This window comes from Dermacentor andersoni, chromosome 1 (assembly GCF_023375885.2).
Source record: "Dermacentor andersoni chromosome 1, qqDerAnde1_hic_scaffold, whole genome shotgun sequence".
In the NCBI taxonomy this organism is placed as follows: domain Eukaryota; kingdom Metazoa; phylum Arthropoda; class Arachnida; order Ixodida; family Ixodidae; genus Dermacentor; species Dermacentor andersoni.
The window spans coordinates 387955522-387975909 of NC_092814.1; the positions used below are offsets into that span (position 1 = coordinate 387955522).

The 20388-nt window shown below is 47.9% G+C and overlaps 1 protein-coding gene across 1 annotated transcript in view; it reads left to right on the forward strand.

Moving 5' to 3' along the window:
* LOC126518708 (organic cation transporter protein-like) overlaps nt 1–20388 on the forward strand; it is a 332875-nt gene that overhangs the window by 140264 nt on the left and 172223 nt on the right. The window contains exons 4-5 of the mRNA XM_050168473.2: nt 9546–9649; nt 13468–13622. Coding sequence (XP_050024430.1) covers nt 9546–9649; nt 13468–13622 — 259 coding nt within the window. The remainder of the gene's footprint in view (nt 1–9545; nt 9650–13467; nt 13623–20388) is intronic.

The following is a 20388-nucleotide window of genomic DNA, read 5'->3' on the forward strand; positions in this document are numbered from 1 at the left end:
GGAGAGCGAAACACAAAAGGACACTTATTAAACAATAGGAAGAAAACAACAAGGAAACAAAGTCCACAGTAACATAGCCCCCCCCCCCCCCCCCCAAAAGAAAAAAAGAAAGCCTGAAGTTCAGCTATGCAGAGTTTGTTAGCGCTGGTACAACAGCCTAAATCGAAAGACGTGGACTATTTCAGGTCGTGAGTGGCGGCACGATGACAGCGAAATGCCGTCAGGCACGACCTCATAGTACAGTGTGCCAATGTGTCGATGAGCTTGTAGGATCCGAAGTAGCGGCCAAAAGCTTCTCGCTAAGTCCTCGTCGCCGTATTGGGGTCCAAACCCAAACATGGTCGCAGGACTGGACCTCGATGTAGCGTCGTCGATGGTTGTAGTGTCGGCTGTCCGTCCTCTGCTGGTTCTTGATCCGCAGACGGGCGACCTGTCAGGCTTGTTCGGCGCGCTGGAGAAAGGTGGCGACGTCAAGATTCTCTGCGTTGGTGACGTGCAACAGCATGGCGTCGAGGGTCGTTGTCGGGTACCTGCCGTAAGCCATCTAGAATGGCGTGATCTGTGTTGTTTTTTGCACCGCTGTGTTGTAAGTAAGCGAAGGTAACGGACTGCAGGATGGCATCTCAGGTATTGTGTTCGAGGTCGACGTACATTGCTAGCATGTAGGTCAGGGTCTCATTTCAGGCGCTCCTTAAGAACATTCGTCTGCGGGTGGTGAGCAGTCGTCCTCCTGTGGCTTGTCTGGCTGTATTGCAGAATGGCTTGGGTGGGCTCCACCGTAAAGCCTGTTCCTCGGTCGGTGATGAGGACTTCAGCGGCACCGTTTCATAGCAGGATATTCTCAACGAAAAACTTCGCCACTTCGGCAGCCCTATCTTTCCGCAAAGCTTTCGTTTCAGCGAGGCGGGAGGCAGTCCGTTGCCACGACGAACCACGTATTTCTGAATGTTGCCGTCGTTAAGGGTCCCATCAATTTTTTTTATTTAGCAATACTGTAAGCCTTGTTACAGGCTCATACAGGAGTGGCTCACAATCAAAACAACAATACACTGTTGGTCAAAACAGAAGAAAGCAATGAAATACGCTAATTATTACAATTCAAATTATTAAGCATACATCCCAATCTGCTGAAATGGTCGGCAAGGAGCCTCGATCACCTGTAGTAATCCTGCTGGCTTTGTAGGTGGTGTCTTGCGTCGCTGACAGTCTCTGTATATCTTGATGTATCGAGCGACATCGGCGGTCAGGCGCGGCCTATAATACCTTTCCTGTATCCTCCATCGCGTCCAGGAGAATCCGAGGTGCCCAGTGGTCGGATTGTCATGTAGGGCGTGCAGTACTTCTGGACGCAACGCTGAGGGAACAACAAGAAGGTAACTGGTGCGGACTGGTGAGAATTTCTTCTTCAAGGGTAGGTTGGTTTGAAGCAAGAACGAAGACAATCCCCGCCCTAATGCCGTAGGGACGACGTGGGTGTTGCCTTCCAAATACTCGACGAGGCTTTATAGTTCCGGGTCGGCTCGTGGCTGCTCAGCGAAGTCTTCCGCGCTTATTATTCCAAGGAACGCGTCGTCATCCTCATCGTCTTGCGGCGGAGGGTAAGTGGGGTGCGTGATAGGTAATCGGCATAGGTAAAGGCAGAATTTAGCTGCAGCGCAAATTATGGCGAGGTATTCTTTTTCTATCGTAGAATAATTGTCTTCCGCTTTTGACAGGGACCGGCTAGCGTAAGCTATCACCCGTTCTAGTCCGTCTTTCCTAAGGACTAGGACGGCACCGAGGCCAAGGCTAGTGGTGTCATTGTGGATTTCTTTATTGGCGTCCTCGTCGAAGTGCGCAAATAGCGGTGGCTACTACATGTGTCGTTTGAGTTCTTGAAAGCCGTCGGCATGCGGCGTTTCCCACTTGATCTCGACATCCCATTTAATTTGATATGTAAGTGGCTCAGCGATGCGGGAATATTCCTTGACAAAACGGCTGTAGTACGCACACATGCCAAGGAATATACGCACTGTCTTCTTGTCGATGGGCGACTGGAACTTTGCGATATCAACTGTATTCCGCGGGTCTGGGCGGGCTCCAGATTTACTGACGACGTGGCCCAGGAAAAAAATCACATAATCGGCGAAGCGGAACTTCTCCGGCTTCATAGTGAGCCCTGATGACTTGATGGCCTCTAGTACTGTCGCAAGCAGCCTAAGGTGAACGTTCAAATTTCCCGCGAACATGACGACGTCATCCAAGTAAGAGAGCTCTGTCACTTCATTCCTGCTAATACCGTGTCCATCACGCGCTAGAACGTTGCAGGCGTCCAGCACAGTAAGAATGGCATGACCTTGAACTCGTAAAGGACGTCTAACGTGATGAAGACGGTCTTTTCACGATCCCTCTCGTCGACTTCTGTTTCCCAGTAGACAGTCTTGGGAACCATCGACGGGAGGTATTCAGCGTTGCAGACCCCAATCAATGCGTTGTCTATCCATGGTAGGAGGCATACTTCCTTCTTCGCGATCTTGATCAGTCGACGATAATCGACGTAGAAACGTAGGGTTCCGCCCTTTTTCTTCACCAAGACTACAGGAGATGCCCACGGGCTTTTCGGCGGCTGGATGATGCCGTCGAGCAGCATTTCAACTTGTCACCTTATAGCTTCAAGTTGTTGAGTCTAAACTCGGTAAGGGCTCTGGTGTAGTGGTCGAGCAGAATCTTCGGTTATTATGCGATGCTTTGCAACTGGTGTTTGTCGAATCCTCGATGACGTCGAAAAGCAGTCTTTGTATCGTTGAAGACTTCTGATCTGTGCTGCTTACTCATAGGAAGACTTGGGTATACGTCGATGTCTGGTTCGGGGACTATGGTCGTGAAGTTAAATGTGGCAGAAGACCAGAGGACAAACCCATTGCTGGCTTCCGCAATTTCCACAATGTATGCGATCGTCGTGCCCCTGTTGATGTGATGGACCTCCATGCTGAAGTTTGTCAGTATCACTTTCGCTTTTCCCCCGTGAAGCCAAGCGATCTCGTGCAACGGAAATTTCACGGTCTTGCAGTAGACGTTGGTCGCCCTCGATGACGCCTTCCAGGTCTGCGGGTGTTCCGCTGCCGACGAAAATGACAATGCTGCAGCGAGGCAGGATGTCCACTTGGTCCGCAAGTACACTCAAGGCATGATGACTAAGAGCGATCTACAGCGGTATTGCGTGTTCTTCCGACAGCGGTATTGACTTTGACGTCAGGTTCATGATTGCGCCGTGTTGGTTCAGAAAGTCCATGCCAAGAATTACGTCTCGTGAGCACTGTTGGTGGATAACGAAGGTGGCAAGCTAGGTCCGGTCGTGAACTGTAATTCTTGCGGTGCAGATTCCAATCGGCATTATTAGGTGCCCTCCAGCGCTCCGAATTGGGGGGGCCCTTCCCATACAGCCTTAAGTATCTTCAACTTGGCGGCGAAGGGTCCACTCATGACAGAGTAGCCAGCTCCTTTGTCTACTAATGCGGTGACTGCATGGCCATCGGGAAGCACGTGGAGGTCGGGGGTTCTTTGTCTTGCGTTACAATTAGGTCTCGACGTCGGATCACGGGTGTGTCGTGTTCACACGTGGCTGGAATGTCGCGTTGTCAGGGCTTCTTTTGTCGATGTATACTTTGTTTTCAGGCTTCGTCCGGATGGCGGCGTCTCGTTGACATATTGTCGAGGTCGTCTTTTGCACGTCTTCATCAGCGGCGGAGGATCTTCGTCAATTTGATGAACAGCGACCGCACCTGCATCGGTTGCTGCTTTTAGTTTTCCGGATATGGGGCTGACCGACCGGCCCCTGGCTGGGCCAGTGTATGCTCGGCGCTGCATCGACAGGTGGCGTTTTCGTGACGACGAACGGGACGGTCCTTGAGGGCTCCACTGAGTGGCGGCGAGGTAGTCGGCGATATCGCGAGGGCGTTCACTTTGCTGTGGGCGCGGAGCGTTCACGACAAGCTCTCGTAGTCGAATTTCGTGGCATGAGCAGGAGCGGTAGGCATACACAGCTGTCCCGCATTGGTAGCAGAGCGCGCGGTGGTCGGGTGCGCACCAAGTGTGCGTCTTCCTCGGGTAGCTGCGCTGGGCAACGGACGAGCGTTCTGGCGGCAGCGGTGGTGGGCGACAGAGTTGCGACACTACGGGGCCCCGGCGCGGTCGCCGAAGGGGACTTTGACTGCGGACGACGGCGGTGTAGGTCATCGCTTCCGGCTGGAGTAGCGCTTCTGCTGGAACTTCTGGCACTTCTAGTGATGGCTAAAGCTCTTCTATTACTATGTCCGCTGTTGAGGCCACCTGGAGCTGCGACCGTGGGCACAACTTCTGCAGCTCTTCCCGCACGACCATTTTTATCGTGTCGCTTAGGTCATCGGCACCTAGCGCTTGAGCTTCGAGGCAGTTTGTAGTGAACGCATGGCGGTTGTATTGCCTGGTGCGCATTTCAAGCGTCTTCTCTATCGTTGTCGCCTCCGAAACAAATTCAACAATAGTCTTGGGCGGATTGTGTATCAAACCGGCGAATAGTTGTTCTCTGACACCCCGCATCAAGAACGGAACTTTTCTTCAAACATGTCGGGGTCAGCGTGGTGGAAGAGGCGAGTCATTTCCTCCCCAAAGATTTCGATGTGCTCCTTCGGCAGTGGTATGCGGGTTTCCAGTATAGATTGGGCTCACTGATTGCGCAGGACACTCGTGAAGGTCTGCAGTAGGCCGTTGCGTAACAGGTCCCATGTGGTCAGTGTCTATTCCCTGTTTTCAAACCACGTCCTGGCGGCGTCTTCTAAAGCGAAATACACATGCTGCAGCATGTCGTCGGAGTGCAAGTTGTTGATAGCAGCAACCCTTTCGTGTGTTTCCAGCCAGTTTTCCGGGTCCCGAAATGATCCGCGGAAGGTCGTTCGTTCCCTGGGCTGTTGCAGAACGATCGGGGACGCTGCGGCTGCGATTGGGGCCGTCTTGGCCCCAATCTTCTTGGCCGTCTCATGTAGAAGTCTGTGCTTCGGGGTTAGCTGTTGTAGCCGATGGCTTGTTCGATGGCCCGGGACGATGTTGGTGTTGTCTTTGTTGTCCGGGCTTGGAACACGGCTTGTCGAGAGCATCCAGTACATGAACGAAAAGCACCTCCACCAGATGTCACGCGATAGTGACGGTGAAGAAAACAGCGAAACTGTGAGTGACAAAACTAGCATTTTACTGGGCGAACTGACGTCCTCAAATATAGGCTACACTCAAGGAACAACGAGAGTGGCGAACACAGTCAGCGATCGTCGAAAATCTTATCTGCCAGTCAAGCGCCTCGGTTTTTATACAGGAGTCATCGATGATTCCACAGCAATCGGTGTTGCCCGCGTGTTTTCGAGAAAGTGCTACAGAATTCGTGTAGTACATGCAATCAGATTCCCTATTCCCAAACACGGAAAGCCCCAAACCAATATCGCACACATGCACCCATAAGCGCTAAGCTCAACGTTAGGAAAGCAGATGGAGTGTATGCTCGCGACACGTATTACGTGGTGGCTCGAGCGATACTCCTGGTATCATCCTGGGAAAATCAGGTTCCGTGCTCATCTGGGCGCCGAGGATGGCCTTGCGTACCTTTCTTTGGTTCTCATCGGAGGCCGCTCCCGAAGAATTCGCATTATTCTGGCAATGGGCATTCATAGAGCGTATAACCGTGTGAGTCACGAAGCAATTGTCGGAATTCTCCATTGACTTCAGTTCCCTGGCCGTGCCTGCACATTCATCGAAGCCTTCCTGCGCTCTCGCATCTTCTCCATTCGCCTGGCTGGCGAAGCAGCCGGTCAGTTCATCGCACATCGGGGTGTCCCACAAGGATCTGTGACAAGTCCGTTTCCACAATGGCCTCCTTCAACTATCTTGGAAGCTAGCGACGATACATAACGCACAGTACATAGTGTGTCCAGATGACATCACTGCTTCGTCAGTTCATCCTGGAATCTGCCACCGAGTGCGAGCGCTCCATGGGGCCCTAAACGTGACGCACAACTAGTGTGCTATGATAGAGCTTAAAATTTCCAAGGACAAGACGACGTACATGTCAGTAGCGAGAAAGTATGGTCGCCGTTTACTGGCACTCCGGCGTCTTCAGTTAATTCTGGATCAGTAGCCACTACACGAGGCTTCAGCTCTCCTTGTACTCGGCCTTGAAATGAATGCCTCTGGATCCGGGAACCATGGGTCAAGAATGCAAAGCAACAGGCCACAGAAATGATACAGTTCATATGTCAGATTGCGAAGAAATGTGGCGGAGCGAGCACCAACATGGCTTGCATTCTTATCTGTTCTGTACTGCAACCACGACTCCCATAGAAAGCCCAGTTTCATCATCTCACGAAGGCAGAATAGGCTCACCTTGGGGCCTATAATCACGAAGCAGTGAGGGCCATAACGCGACTACCACGTCTCACTCCATTGCTAACCACACAGGCCGAGTCCCACCTCAACACTATCGACGAACTCGCGCACCAACGTCGATGCACGCGCGCCCTAAAGCCATCAAATTTCTGCCCGGCTGCTTCACTGGCACGGTAGATGGGTCATAAAATAGACAATCCAGCTTCCACGAGACCCCATGTAGCTCCATGGAACAGGTTACAATTAAGCGACAATAAGCCTATTGGTCGTTTGCATTGCCTGGTTTCTCGCCAGGCGAATGCCCAAGTTTGCCGCCTTCGCCGCGCCGATGGCAATCAAGACGATGCGACTCTTGCAGCATACACTGATGCCAATGTTAATGGCACCATGATTCACACAGCTCTCGTGTGCCCATTGATACCAGAGGCAGGCCAGACGTGCTCGTATGTTGCCGATCCTGCACCACAGGCCTATCTTGCCGAGCTTGCCACCTTACGAGACGGCTTGGCCGCGTTGCTCCTTTCTGTTCAAGCTGCGCATTGTTCACAGCTCATCATTCGCACGGTCTTGACTCAAGCAATCCACGACATACGTAGGGCATCTCAGTACACTCTACCCTCATATAGCGTTCATCGTCTTGCTGCCACTACGAATAAGCGTCCAGTAGGTGCCTGGAGCAGCCCTGCCGGCTCTCCTTGAAACAGATTTGGCAACGCACCCACAGATTACAACGTACACACTTCCACATTTTCCTGAAGACGCCTGTGGATGACAGATCCGGGAAAAGGAAAACATCCGATGTACCACACTAGCTCTTATGTCTCCGTGTGGGTCCGACATCCCTGGTGGTTTAAAGGGAAACTGAAGAGTCTGTCGAATTCGATAAGACGCTCCTATACGGATGCGGGAACCATATAAACGATGCAGGTAAAATTTTGGGGGATTTTTCACTTAGGAGCGACGTAATCGCCGGATAAAATTGCACTGTCTCTCCGCCTCCCGTCGAGCGCCGCACCGTACTGCTGACGCTGACGATGCGAGCGGAGACCGGAAATCGCGGTGTAGTGACGTCAGCACTGGTGTTCCATTCCTTCGCAGTCTCCGCGACCGTGCCTGACCGCGCTTGTTTCTGCGTGCGTGCCGTCATATTCTGCTTCGCTCGACCCTGCAATCCTTTGTGTGTACGTATAGGGTTAGTTGATGTGCGCAGCATCAATTGAAGCGGTGGGCCGATCATGCCGGTGTTCTGTGCAGCCTACGGTTGCAAGAACACGTGCGGCCGCGATGATGTTCCAATGTTCCATTACTTCCCGCAAGACAAGAAGCTTTCAGCTAAGTGGGAGGCTGCTGTGAATCGAAAGAATTTCAAGCATTCAGGAACAACAGTGCTGTGCTTTAACCACTTTCGTGACGACGATTGCTACCAGAGTTTATCAATAATGCGTGAATGAGTGAGAGTACTACTCGCTACTAGCAGACTTTCTAAACGCAGCGCGAAAATGTCGGGGCAACGAACACATAAAGATGGGACGGGTGCGGGCGGACGGATGGTAACTGGTTTTGGAAGACCTTATGAATACGTACACGAACTCGTCCAAACCTGCATTTTGGTTTACTGCTAGCTCCTTCCTGTTAGCATGCTGAACGGTAGGTGCATGTTTATCACCCACCCTTGACGCAGGTTTGGTCGCAAACCGTCGTTAATTTTCTATTCGCACGTGTGTTGCGACACAGCCTACATGCAGCTACCATAACCCAGTACAAGTGTAAAATTTGCATGTGTTTGAAAGCCAGCGCACGCCAGGACGCTGCGCTCCCCCTTCTCTCGCGTACAGAGAGAAACCGGCCGTCTCACGTATCCAACGGAATTCACCGCCTTTACGGCTCCGGTTGCGAGTAGCATGCGGATGGCGCGCTGATGAAGATGACACGTGCTGCAAGAGCCGGAAAACTTTTCCCGCATGTAAACCGTCTGTGTAGATAGCCGACCGCTTTGGGGTAGCGCACAAATAGAGACTTTTAGCCTGTCCGCTATTCCGGTAAACGGGAGCGGTTTGGGCGGATTGCCGGATTTGTGGGGGCGTAAACGTGAGCGGCCAGAGCGGTGCAGCCGCCTGGTAGCGTAGAGTTCAACCAGACAAACGCAGAGCTAAAACTGTAGTAACCCACTATATCCGGCTTCGCTACTGGCGCAAATTTTTGGCAGCGGCGTAATTGTGAACACAATTAGGCCACTATCAAAAATTTACTGCAGCAACTAAGCAGAACATAGTAATTAGCTTTGTGTTTGTGTGTTTGACGTTTGCGCCACCGGCTGGCGCCACTAATCTGAGCGCTCACGTTTACGCCCCCGCTAAACCGGCAAACCGCCCGCGCTTGCCGGAATACCGGACACGCTAAAAGTCTCTGATGCCGACGATCGCATTCCCACTTACGTTCCACGAGGAGGCTTGTAGGAACATAACAGTACAGTTGTTTGCCCGGAAACGAACTCACTGTATCGCTGAATGCAGCTTTGCAAAAAGCATAGCTTCTACCGTGTAGAAAATTATGCGTCAGCCAAAGGAGTCGGTGCGTGAACATGAGACTTTTGTAACAGAAAATGTCACTGGGTGGAAACGTCTATTCTTGCGCTTAAGGGCATTGTACACAATGTTGATGCTTGCCGCTTTTCAATGACGCTACAGTTATTTCTTACCTTTAGGATGACTGATCAGGGAAATAACAGAATCTTTCAAATTAACAAAAGGAAAGAGTGCTGTATCAGCCAAGCATCTCTTCTACTGAGCCATCGTGAGGTCATTTTTTAAAACAGCACTAGAATAAACTTGTTGATAACACAAAATAAATGCGATAGAGTTGCAAACATTAAAATAAACTGTGTTAGTTATTTTGCCTATCTTTCACGCCCGAGTCTGCGTGGGTATTGAATATTCAGTGTCTGTTTTGGAACAAAGTAGTTGGGATTGCAGTGAGTTGTCGTGCTGCCCTGTGCTTTGTCCTGTTAAGTGCGCTGCTTCGCCCACACGGTATGATAATTACAACGTGAGCGCTGCGTGAGAAGGTTCCACTGTGACGTCAGCACTTATGTAATCAAATGCTGCTGAGCTTGAAATGCCTGAGGTGATGCTGACAACACTTTTACCTACCGCTTCCAGTGGGACCTGGTGTGTGGCCGTGGTTACCATCGATCGGTCACGCAGAGCGTGGTTATGGCGGGCGCCCTCGTCGGTGTGTTACTCTTCGGCGAGATGTCCGACCGGTGAGACACTGCTACGGCGCTATCAAACTGCGCGTACTTGGAGGGCTCCTCACTACGTTGAACATTGCGGTTATACGCGGGAAGTTGTTACGTGCCCTGTAGGGAGCGTTGTGCCGCAAGAAGTTTTCAACTTGGCTCATCAATAGCCGAGATGGAAATATTTCAATGCCACGGACCCATGATTTCAGGAGGCGAGCGTCTCCGCCAACAAGAACACTCTCACCGTTTTCCCCGCCTATACCTCCGCAAGCGAAATTCTTTCCCTGCGCTCTCACACACCGGAGCTTGAGGATCGCGTGACAGGCTCCGTCTTCCTTCTTTTTTTTCTTCCCTGTTTTGCTGCGCGGCGCACGATGTCGCGCGCGAGCTGTTGCATTTGCATCGTTTCGCACAATGCACGACTTTGCACGCTGTGCACGAGAACACCTAACTAGTGGTATAAGTTCGTGCTACGCGAACACTGAGGCTGACACAAGCTGATTACAGAGCATGATCGTGCGCTTGAACACGGTAGAAAAGGACATAGTTTCGGTGTATGCGCGCGTAACTGTACGACGTGGGAACAAGCAGACGAAACGGAAGTACATCTCTCTTGCTCCGGTACCAAGTAAAACAAAAACATGGAGACATTCGGTTTGTGTGTTTTATTATTTCTCTAAATTTTAATTTTTCTATTGAAGCAACAGAATAGACAAATAACAGTTGTTGCCTTAAATAATTATCGAAGTCACGTGTCACACTCAGTAGCGTCACAGTACATGCATGTACGTAGGCGCACTTGCGCATATACGTCACCTCTCCGGCTGGGAACGTGTTGCCGGTGAGCAGAAGGGCAAACGGCGTTTGATTTTAAATTTCAGCTCTTTCCGCTGCGTGCAAGGACATAATACTTAGCATACACGATCGTAAGCGCGCATTGTATGCACAGCGCTTGCTAGCTCAAAATGGCCAGACCTGGTGAGGGGCCCTTTAAGCTGTCCTGAGAGGCATGTTGAGATTCATTGTGTGGAACGGTTGCGGTGGATCGGAGTGGCTTTATCTATGTCCTATTGAGGCGGATCCTGAACAGTGTGAAGAAATTTTCTATCGTAACATTACATTGCAACGGAACTGAGGTATGTAAATGGACTTTAATTTTTTTCATGACGCACCAAATTTACATAGTTTTATTCACAGCCACGCAAATACCGTACTCACGACATTCTGTGACGTCTCCAACGAATAAAATTAAAAAAGATGTCCTCGCAGTCGACGCCCTTCATTATAACTAGTCAGGAAAATCTTCACTATCTATATACTACTGCAGGTTAGAACACGAGGCCTAGTTGCTTTGTGATCACGAACAGCAAAGCAGCGCAACCGGGCAGAAAGGAAAATGTAAGTCAAGACGCACAAGGTGCGTGTGTGGATCTGTAGGCCCTTCTTTTGTTATGCATTTCGCGCTGCTTGAGTGTTGCAATGTTGCACATCAACTGCAAGAATCGTTACTATCTGGAAGAGATCTCGAGTTTGTCATTTCGTTCGTGGGATAATGTAGGACTATTTTCGCTCCTTGTTTCTTGTGAAACTACAATGGGTCCAGAGGACGCTGGCGAATAGTCTAGGACAACTCTGTTTCAGTTACGTAACAGGTAAACGCAGAATTGGCTTGTGATTAGAATGTGTGTGTGCCTCCCTCACCATTGGGACACTGAAATGTGTTCCTCTTGTGAGGGTGGCATTTTCGTAGCAAAATTGAGGGCCGAGGTAAAGCGCTTTTGGGCTAGAGAGCATACAGCGTGACGATAGAATGTCAAGTCAGGTCAGCGCCAAGGGCCTTGACCTGAAAGCAGTGTCAAAATTATGTAATCGCCGTTATGAATTATTTGATCTTTGTTGAGGAACATGGAGCTATGGACATGAAAGTGAATAAAAACTAGAAGTAGGTTAAAGCCGAATACGCCGTTTACGTAGATCACCAGCCCCATGCCACAATATTCACATAACTAAGTTCCGTTGCAAATTTGGTCTGGACATAATACGAGGCGCAGCCAAAAAAAAAAAATGCTTCCGCAAATGGAACCAAGAAAATTGCGAGAGTTGTCCAGAAATAAATATGATTTTTGTAAACTATCGGGAAAGCAAAAAAAGAAAATAATTTCAAGTGCCGTAGTATATATAGTTGGAAGTTTATGATGAGAGAATTAAAATATCTTTCCTATCACAAATGGTGGCGGCGACCATGTATTTGGTAGAAGGTGCAATCTGCGTATTCTGGCATTACGCTGCATAATAAGTAACAGGATTAGCACAGCCATTATACTTCGTGTCAAGAAGCGAATGGACAAAGAGGCTTGTGGATGGCATAGGGTCACTAGTTCGTTGCTCTATCATGCCTACCTTTTCCTTTTCTCACTCATGTACATTTTTCTGCTTGGCGTTAAGTATCAGCTAAAGCAGAAGTAAAAAAATTTCTTCCTTAGCCGTTAGTAGGCAGCACTGCGCCGAAAATAACTCCCGAATATAGTATGATATTTTATGGCCGTTACAACAGGAACTGTAACATGTTTGTTTCCGCAATATTATCCTACGAGTTGTTCCTGTGAATTTGGGCTTTCCCTTAATGTGACGAAAGAAAATATATTTACATAAATTGCGCATGAATTGGTCCCCCGCCCTCCTAAATGAACTGCCTTGCCGGAATGCGCAACTCTCACTATATTAACTCGGCCTGTCTTTTTCGCCATGAAATTTCCGCTGAAAACCTTGCCGGGGACAACCAAGAGTTCTGCATATATGTCCGTCTTGTCGCAGAATAAAATGAAAAGACTCCTTGCTTTTATGCGCCCAAGCCTCTATTACGGAATAAGTGTAAGACGCGATTAGATTAGGTATAGGTTACTTGGACGTTAACCCTCACAACACATGATACAACAAATGTGAATGTGTGCCAAAGAATGAAGTCGAATATGGAGGCCATTTTCTTTTATGCAACAATGTAGTGGCATTTTTTACTCTTTTGCGCTCTTTGTGCTTCTTGGCCCATATCCACAAAATCATCTTACGCTGGAATTGTTCATTACAGAAAATTCTCAGGCAATCCTGAAGCTGGGCATATCAGCGGGCGCGACCAGCCAGTGCTCAAAAGCACTTCCGAACTTTGTGAATATGTCCCCTGATTGCGTTATCCTGATTAGTAATTCCCCCTGGCCTATATAATCTCTATGTGATAATAATGTGTAAAGCGTGTTTCCCCTTGTGGTTATGTAACCCCTCTCCCGCTATATGCTCAGTATTATTTATGTAGCGTTTATTGTCGCAAAAGCAACCAAAGCTATCTTTAGCATTAAAATTTCACCTGTAGAAATGCTTCTTCGAGAGTTGACGTACGGATTTTAGTTCACAGATTGCCAATAATGTGACCTGGCAGCTGACCAGCCATCGGTGATCAGAGTGTTGCTGTGACTGCGTAATTAATCGCCCGCTAAATTTGTGCTCGTAGGAGATTTCACGAATCTTACATCTTTAATGTGTTCGATTGTTATTACCAATGTTGACTACCACAAAATCGTGTCATCAAACTTGACCATAGTGCCATAGAAATATTCTACTGCATAATTACAGAGGGTGATGGGCGTGAACACGCTCCACCAGCGCCCTGTTGTACGAAGGGCGTTCGCTGGTAAGCCGACAGGTATTCCATAATATATTCTACAATGAGGTTGCCTATAAAAGAAATCTTCAAAAATAAAACTCACAACGTTTAAGCTGCTGGAATTCTAGACTAGGCCGTGGCTTTGGATGGACCATGAACATGCACTCCCATCTTCACCTTGCAGCCTGGGCCGCCGGCCGACGTTCTTCACGTGTGTGCTGATCATCACGATGTTCGGGTCGCTGTCGTCGCTCGCGCCGGCTATCGGATGGTACAACGCGGGCCGCTTCGTCGTCTCCATGGGCGTCGCCGGGTGCCAGGCCACCACCGTCTCTCTTCGTATGTACCCCCACTCCTCCCCCAGGCTTTTACGTCCGGTCACGCGCACCTGGTGAACACTGGGCCAGCACCTTGAAGAAGAGGCAGTGCACACAACGCAGAAAAGAGAGCGGACAAAACAACCGCTGCATTAACGCCACATACGTTTTATTGGAGCGTTTAGCGTGTCCGCTATTCCGCTCAACCCTGGCAGATTGGGTGAAATAGCATGAGTACAAACGTGAGTGACCTGCACGCTGCAACCACCTGGTTGCCGCAGAGCTCAACAAGGCATTTTAAACAGCGCCAAAAAACACACGGACAAGGAAGAGCACAGGACCACTCCTGGGCCGGTATTTTGTAGCGATGCCTTTTCCGATTCTATGCTTTTCCAGGCTTTTCGCGCTTGGCCAGTGGTCAGAGCGACAGTCTGCCCACATTATCAACGGGATCAGGCGGCCGTGTGTGGGGGATGATAAGAATAGCATAGATTAAGGCATAAGGCATCGCTACAAAATAGCGGCCCTGTGCTCTTCCTTGTCCGTGCGTTTTCTGGCTCTGTTTAAAATGCACAACCCGCGCCAACTAGCTCGCACAATGCTTCTAAGTCAACCAGAGAAACAGAGTTAATGCACAGTTTTAGTTTCTCGTGCTTACAGTAATAGCGGACTTTGCGGAATAGAGGGATCGAAATGCGCAAGCGCAGCACGTTAAACTACCCACAGCATTTAGCGTACTCCCGTACGCTATTTCTCAGATGCGTCCGCTAACCTCAAACTCTCTACGTTGCCGCCTTTGTGTGGTTTTCGTAGTGTACGTATAAACATGGTGGCTGTCCCCGCCGACAACTACGAACTGAATTTGGCGTTCCTTTTGTAGCATTCACTTCATTCTTTGCAAATGACTGTATAAGCAGCTTTCGCTTAGTTTCAGACCAGAGTATTATGAATAATCTTGCGGATTTTTCGAGATAGCTTGTCGTTGCAAACGTGTCGAGGACTAGCGAGAGGAAGGATGGATTGATAGATAGATGGATGGATGCTATGAGGGTCTCCTTTGGAATGGGGACATGGGTTGCACCACGAAGATATTGTTATATTGCCTAATCTCCTACCTATGTTCAAAAAAAAGGAAACAAATACCCTCGGTGAATTCCCACAACCAAACTTCCAGAACTTCTTTTGTGAACATTGTTATTGTACGCCTCTGTCGTTTGTCATTTCTCTACTTTTCTTCTACCAATCTTCCAATCGCCTCTTACTAATCTCTATTTCGGACAAGCTTACTTTCCCCCTGCTATCGCTGAATGCAAGGGCTTCAAGGAGGCCAGATATGCCGAAATCAACCACTGGGCACATATCTTCACATTCTAATCAAACAAGCTCCACCGTTTCCCTAGCTTTACCGCACCAAGCGCATGCTTCTTGTTTCTTATATCTCGCTTTTTAAGTGCTTGTTCTATGGCATCCTGATCTCACTTCGAAAAGTAATAGGTGTCTGTTTCAGTTATCATAGATGGTTTCTTTCCTGCATTAATTTTTCCTCTTAAGTAGTTACTCATGGCAGGTTTCTTTTTCCATTGCCGCCAGCCATGTGATTGTCTCAGCCTCTCTGTCTTTCCGCTTGACGTTATTTGTTGCCATATCGCTCACTATAGCGGTCGCATACTTGCTGGTAACCTTCCTAGTTCTTTTCCTCCACTGTGAATTATTTTTCCTGTACAAATATCTTAGCACTCTCCCAGCCCATTTACTTTCTTCCTCATTTCTCAATCGTTCTTTATACTCAATTTTACTCACAGCTTCCCTCACTTCGAAACTTGTCCTGCCCACATCACCCTGCACAGTCTTTGCGTGAGCGCCCAATGCGAGGCGTCCAACATCGTTAAAATTAGTTTGACATCGAGTCCTGATTGTACCGCTCATTTCAAGCAAAGAACCGCAGTTCCAGATGTAAGTCGTGGAATCATTACACCTTTACACAAACCTCGGAGCACTTCGAGCCTATTGTATCTCCATAGCGCTCTGGCTTTTAAAATGGCTGCAGTTCTCTTCCTCTTTGCTGTTATTGTTTTTTCCTGTGTTGCGATATATCTACTGCCTTCGTTTATTCATATACCAAGGTACTTATATTGTTTCCCGACAGATAGTTCCTGGCCCTGTATTGCCACTCTTTGATCACTGTTTTCATTGAATATCATAACACCTGATTCTTAACGCGGACTTTCACACATAAATTGTCGCCTTCGTGTTCACAGATATTAGCTAGACGTCGCAAATCCAATTGCTTGTTAGCTGTCACCACAATGTTGTCGGCATAAAATAAACCTGGAAGCTGCTGCTCTCCTACTCAACCCGCCTGTTTGTATAAGAGATTAAACCCGATATTACTTCCTTCTAGCGCCCTCTCCACCTTCTCCATGTACATTATAAACAGCAGTGGGGATAACGGGCACCACTGCCTCAGTCCCTTGTTGATAGCAACTTTGTCATCGCTCCTCATCCCTTCTCATTCAACGCAAACGGTGTTTTCTAGGTAAATCTCTCTCAAATTCAGTATACAATCGTCGCCTAAGCCATCCGGAATATCCCATAAAATGTTGCAGTCTACGTTGTCTTACGCTCTTGCAATGTCTAAAAACGCCACACATAACGGTCTCCATTCGTCTCTGGATATTTCAATGCACTGAGTACGAAAAAATACGCTATCTTCCGAACACCTACTTATTCTGAAGCCATTTTGAAGTTCTCCCAAAATGCCATTATTCTATGCCCATGCTTGCAGCTTTAACTTCCTGCACTGCTAACCTGTATATTACCGATGTAATAGTCAACGGTCTATATGAGTGACTTCTATCTTTCTTCCTCTTACGTTCATAAATTAAATTCATTTTACTTTGTCGCCAACTCTCTGGTATTCGTCCATCTTTTAAAGCTTTTTCCACTGCTTTCAAGAGAGCTTCCTTAATTTTCGGTCATAGTTGATTAATATGCCTAACCGGAACGTTGTCTAGCCCTGTGGCTGTGCTCTTAGAAACATTTTCTTTGGCTTTCTGCAAGTTGAACTTCGTCAGCACCAGCTCCTTTTCCATCTGGTTCTCTTTCATGCTCTTTGTTTCTTAAATACAACCCAGTCATTGCCTTGGAACGATTCGGCTTTTATTTTTCGGCTGTAATTTAATGTCTCGTCCCCTTCCATTTTGCTTCCATCTTCGTCTAGGATATGTTGATGTATTGTTCTAGACGTCCTGCATAATAAGATTGTGCGATTCCAAAATATTCTGGGTGCAGCCTTCTTTTTCTCACCTATTTCTGACAACCAACGTTGATTTTAACTTTTTATCTGTGGGTAAATCAGTATTCGAACCATGGGTTTTTCCTCCCGGTATATTTACCGTTTTCTGACTATTTCATCCTTGGGAACTGCTCCTTCTTTGCCTGCCTATGCTTTCGAGATGCTTTCTGTTGCTCGGTGATCGCTTCTCGTATCTCCCTGCTGCACCAGCTTTTCGGTTTCTTTCTTCCTTTCTAACAAGCATGTTGCTCCTGTTTCCGTATTTCTGTCGTTATTACACTTACAAGCTCACTATATTCACACTGTTTGCTTGTCCAATTGCAACTTGTTCCTTTACTCTTGGGACTATATTTGTTATTTTTTCAGCGTTGAAATTTAAGGTAGCCATTTTTCACTCCTTGCTCTCTTTCCCAACTATACACCCCATTTTCAAGATGATGCGTTATGGTCACTCCCTACGCTGCTATACCATTTCTCGTCAATAACCATTTCTCTCAGCTTATCATGAACTCCTTCTGTAATCACACAGTAATCAGTTGTCGATTGCCAGTTTTCCGCTTGCGATGTGGTCTGCCCGTCATACTTAGACCCTGTATTCACGATAACGAGGTTATGTTGCTCACAAAGATATAGCATTGACTTTCCGTTGTTGTCGGTACAGCCATCTATATCCGGCATGTGAGCATTCATGTCACCTAATAGGAATATTTCGGCATTATTCCCGCACCCCTTAATATCAGCATTTAAGCATTTCAATAACTCTTGGTTCTTCTCTCTGCAATTATTTCCTGTCCACAAATACGTTAAGCCCGACCAAATTTCATTTCCACTCATTCTACAAGATAAAGAAAGATGCTCTTGACATACTGAATTTACTCTTTTCCATTTGACACCCTGATGGATGAAAATTCTGGCTCCCCCTCTCTTTGTTTCCCATTTGGTTCTGTTGCACGCTTCTCAAACATCATTCTCAATCACTGGCGGCTCTTCCGAGTCTCTAAGGTGCGTTTCTGTAACTGCATATACCCCTATTTGATCTCTATTCAAATCCTTCTCAATCTCTGCCCACATTTCTTTTCTTCTGCCACCCTGCATGTTTATGTAGGCTGTTGCAGGGCGAGTTCTCTTTCTTGTTTTCCTCCTTTTCATGTTACTGGCGGCGATGTTATTCTGAAGTGCCCCTAGGGGACCTTCTTCATTACTACCTACACTGGCTTCCTGAGCGCCCGTGGGCCTCCTAAAAAAGAAACCGCGCGGCCAGCAAGTCGCCAGCCCACTTCTCGTCCAAGCCTGTGATTGAAGCGGATCCCGTTTCGTTGAAAACCACCATATCTTCTAACAGCCCTTTCTATTTCTACACTCTCGAAACCTTTCTCTCGGCTCATTGTACATATGGCCTCATTAGCAGCCGCTACGGCCCTTTGTACTTTTTTACTCCCGCGTACACACAGCCCCGACCCAGTGCACATCAGGATCTGCACCTGAGGGGACAGCTCGCGCAATTGGTCTACCCCCTTGGCCAAGCGCTGGGCTAGTCCTGTCCCCTTTCTGTTTAGGACGTCATTTGGCTCACCTGCTACTACGACAAAGTTGCGTCCGTGGGCATTTTTTGCGAGCTTACCTTTTGCTCGCTCCATGACAGAACCCAATGTGGGCAATGAAAATGTCCCTACGGCAACTCTTTTATCGCCTTTCATCCTCTCCACGATTGCTTGTGAGCACCTAGCCAGGTCTTGAGTGGCCGCAGATAATCACTTTTTCATTCTCTCCTACTACCGAGGTATCTCCCTTTTCCTTTGTAGTCCTTTTCCGTGTGATTCGGACTTGACTAGGGGCATTGACTCCTGTGTTCCTGCTTTTCCTGTGTGGCCGCGTCAAAGTAGGTGCAGCTCTTTCCAGCTACCCCATCCCCATGTTGCACGCATTCCACGTGCTTTATTGACACTCCCTTTCCTGTCATGTTGGAAGACTGCGTTCTATTTTCGCGGCCATTCTTGTTCACGATGGCGGCCATGTTCAGCTTTTCCTCGACTGCTTGAAGTCTTTTTTCCGCCGCCTTCCGTGCATCACTCTACATATTTAGCTCATTTTTTAGCTCGTCTACCTTTTTCACAAGCTTATCCTGGAAATCCTCTGTTTTCTTTCACCTAGCATCGACATAACAGTGCCCGCCGATCCACTCAATAAACAGTAATGTAGAAAGTTGGGCTAGTTGTCTTTGCTGGTGAAGCAGCGCACTGGCATGGACACGGCGAAGACAAATATGAAGTATGTGTTCTGAAATAAAATAGTTGCGAGTGCAGCTAGTGTCGTGTATTCTTGTGTGTCTTCGCCGTGTCCGTGTCAGTGCGCTGCTTCACCAGCAAGGTATGATGATATCCTCTCCATTCTCATCATTCCCCTCGTCTACTTTGAGGGATCCCCGCTTATACTCCATGGTTTACCGTCTTTCTTACCATGTGTTGCACTTAGGTTCCAGAGGCGTATCTATCGGGGGATCAAGGGGGTCAAAATCAAGGGGTCAAAAGTATGTCATTTGCCCCCTCACTTTTGAAAGCGGGCACTGGTACTTTGGGCTGCACGCTGGAAAGTCAATTAAAACTACAGCTTAAGTTAAATTTCCTTTCTGAGCAGAGTGACCTCATAAGTAAGGCTTTTCTTTACTACGCATTTGTCTCTGCTTGGACAACGAATATTGTTTCTGTGTCTTCTCCGGACGCCCCATAGTGGACGATGCGCGGATAACGCCTGGCTCTGGGCAGTGCCTGCCCTAACAAACTGTCAGCTTGCGCAACTTGCATCATACCCAGTTTTTTGCGACCGCTATATCTGTATCCTAAAACACAATCAGCTTGTTAGATTTAATCGATGGGTGAGGGAATAGTCCGGATAAAGCATTATAATCAGCCACGCCCAACGACTAGGTGTGCCTTACAGCCTGAAATCGTTGGATCATCAAATGCCGGAACTCTTTAATATCTGTCCGTTGCAGCGTGCTGTCTCAGTATCTTATCACCATCAAAAATCTAATCAAACCTCTTACAAGCATGACTGTCGAATTTTATTGTGTCATCACGACTTAGCGTAGTTGTGCTCATGAAAATGACCTTGGTCTAACTCGCAGAGCCATTTTAATATCAACTGAACACTTGCTTTAATTGTTCTCTAAAGTCATGTGTCACTTCTGACTGATGATTTCATTCTCAGGCTGTTTCTAAATCAAAGCCACACTATTACTTTCTTCTCGGCAGGAGCAAACACAGCAGCCATTTACAATTTGAGAAAGATGAGGGCCACTTTTTGGTGATGCGTACCGAAAGTGTGCACATGTAGGTTGCTTATGTCCTCTGAAAACAGCAAATGATTGGTCGTTTTATGCCAATTTTTACACGTTATAAACGGCATTTCGTTGTTTAAACTGGTTATTCTTAGTAAAATATGCGGGGCGCGATGTTTATATTTATTCGACGTACGAAACAATGTTCTGATTGAC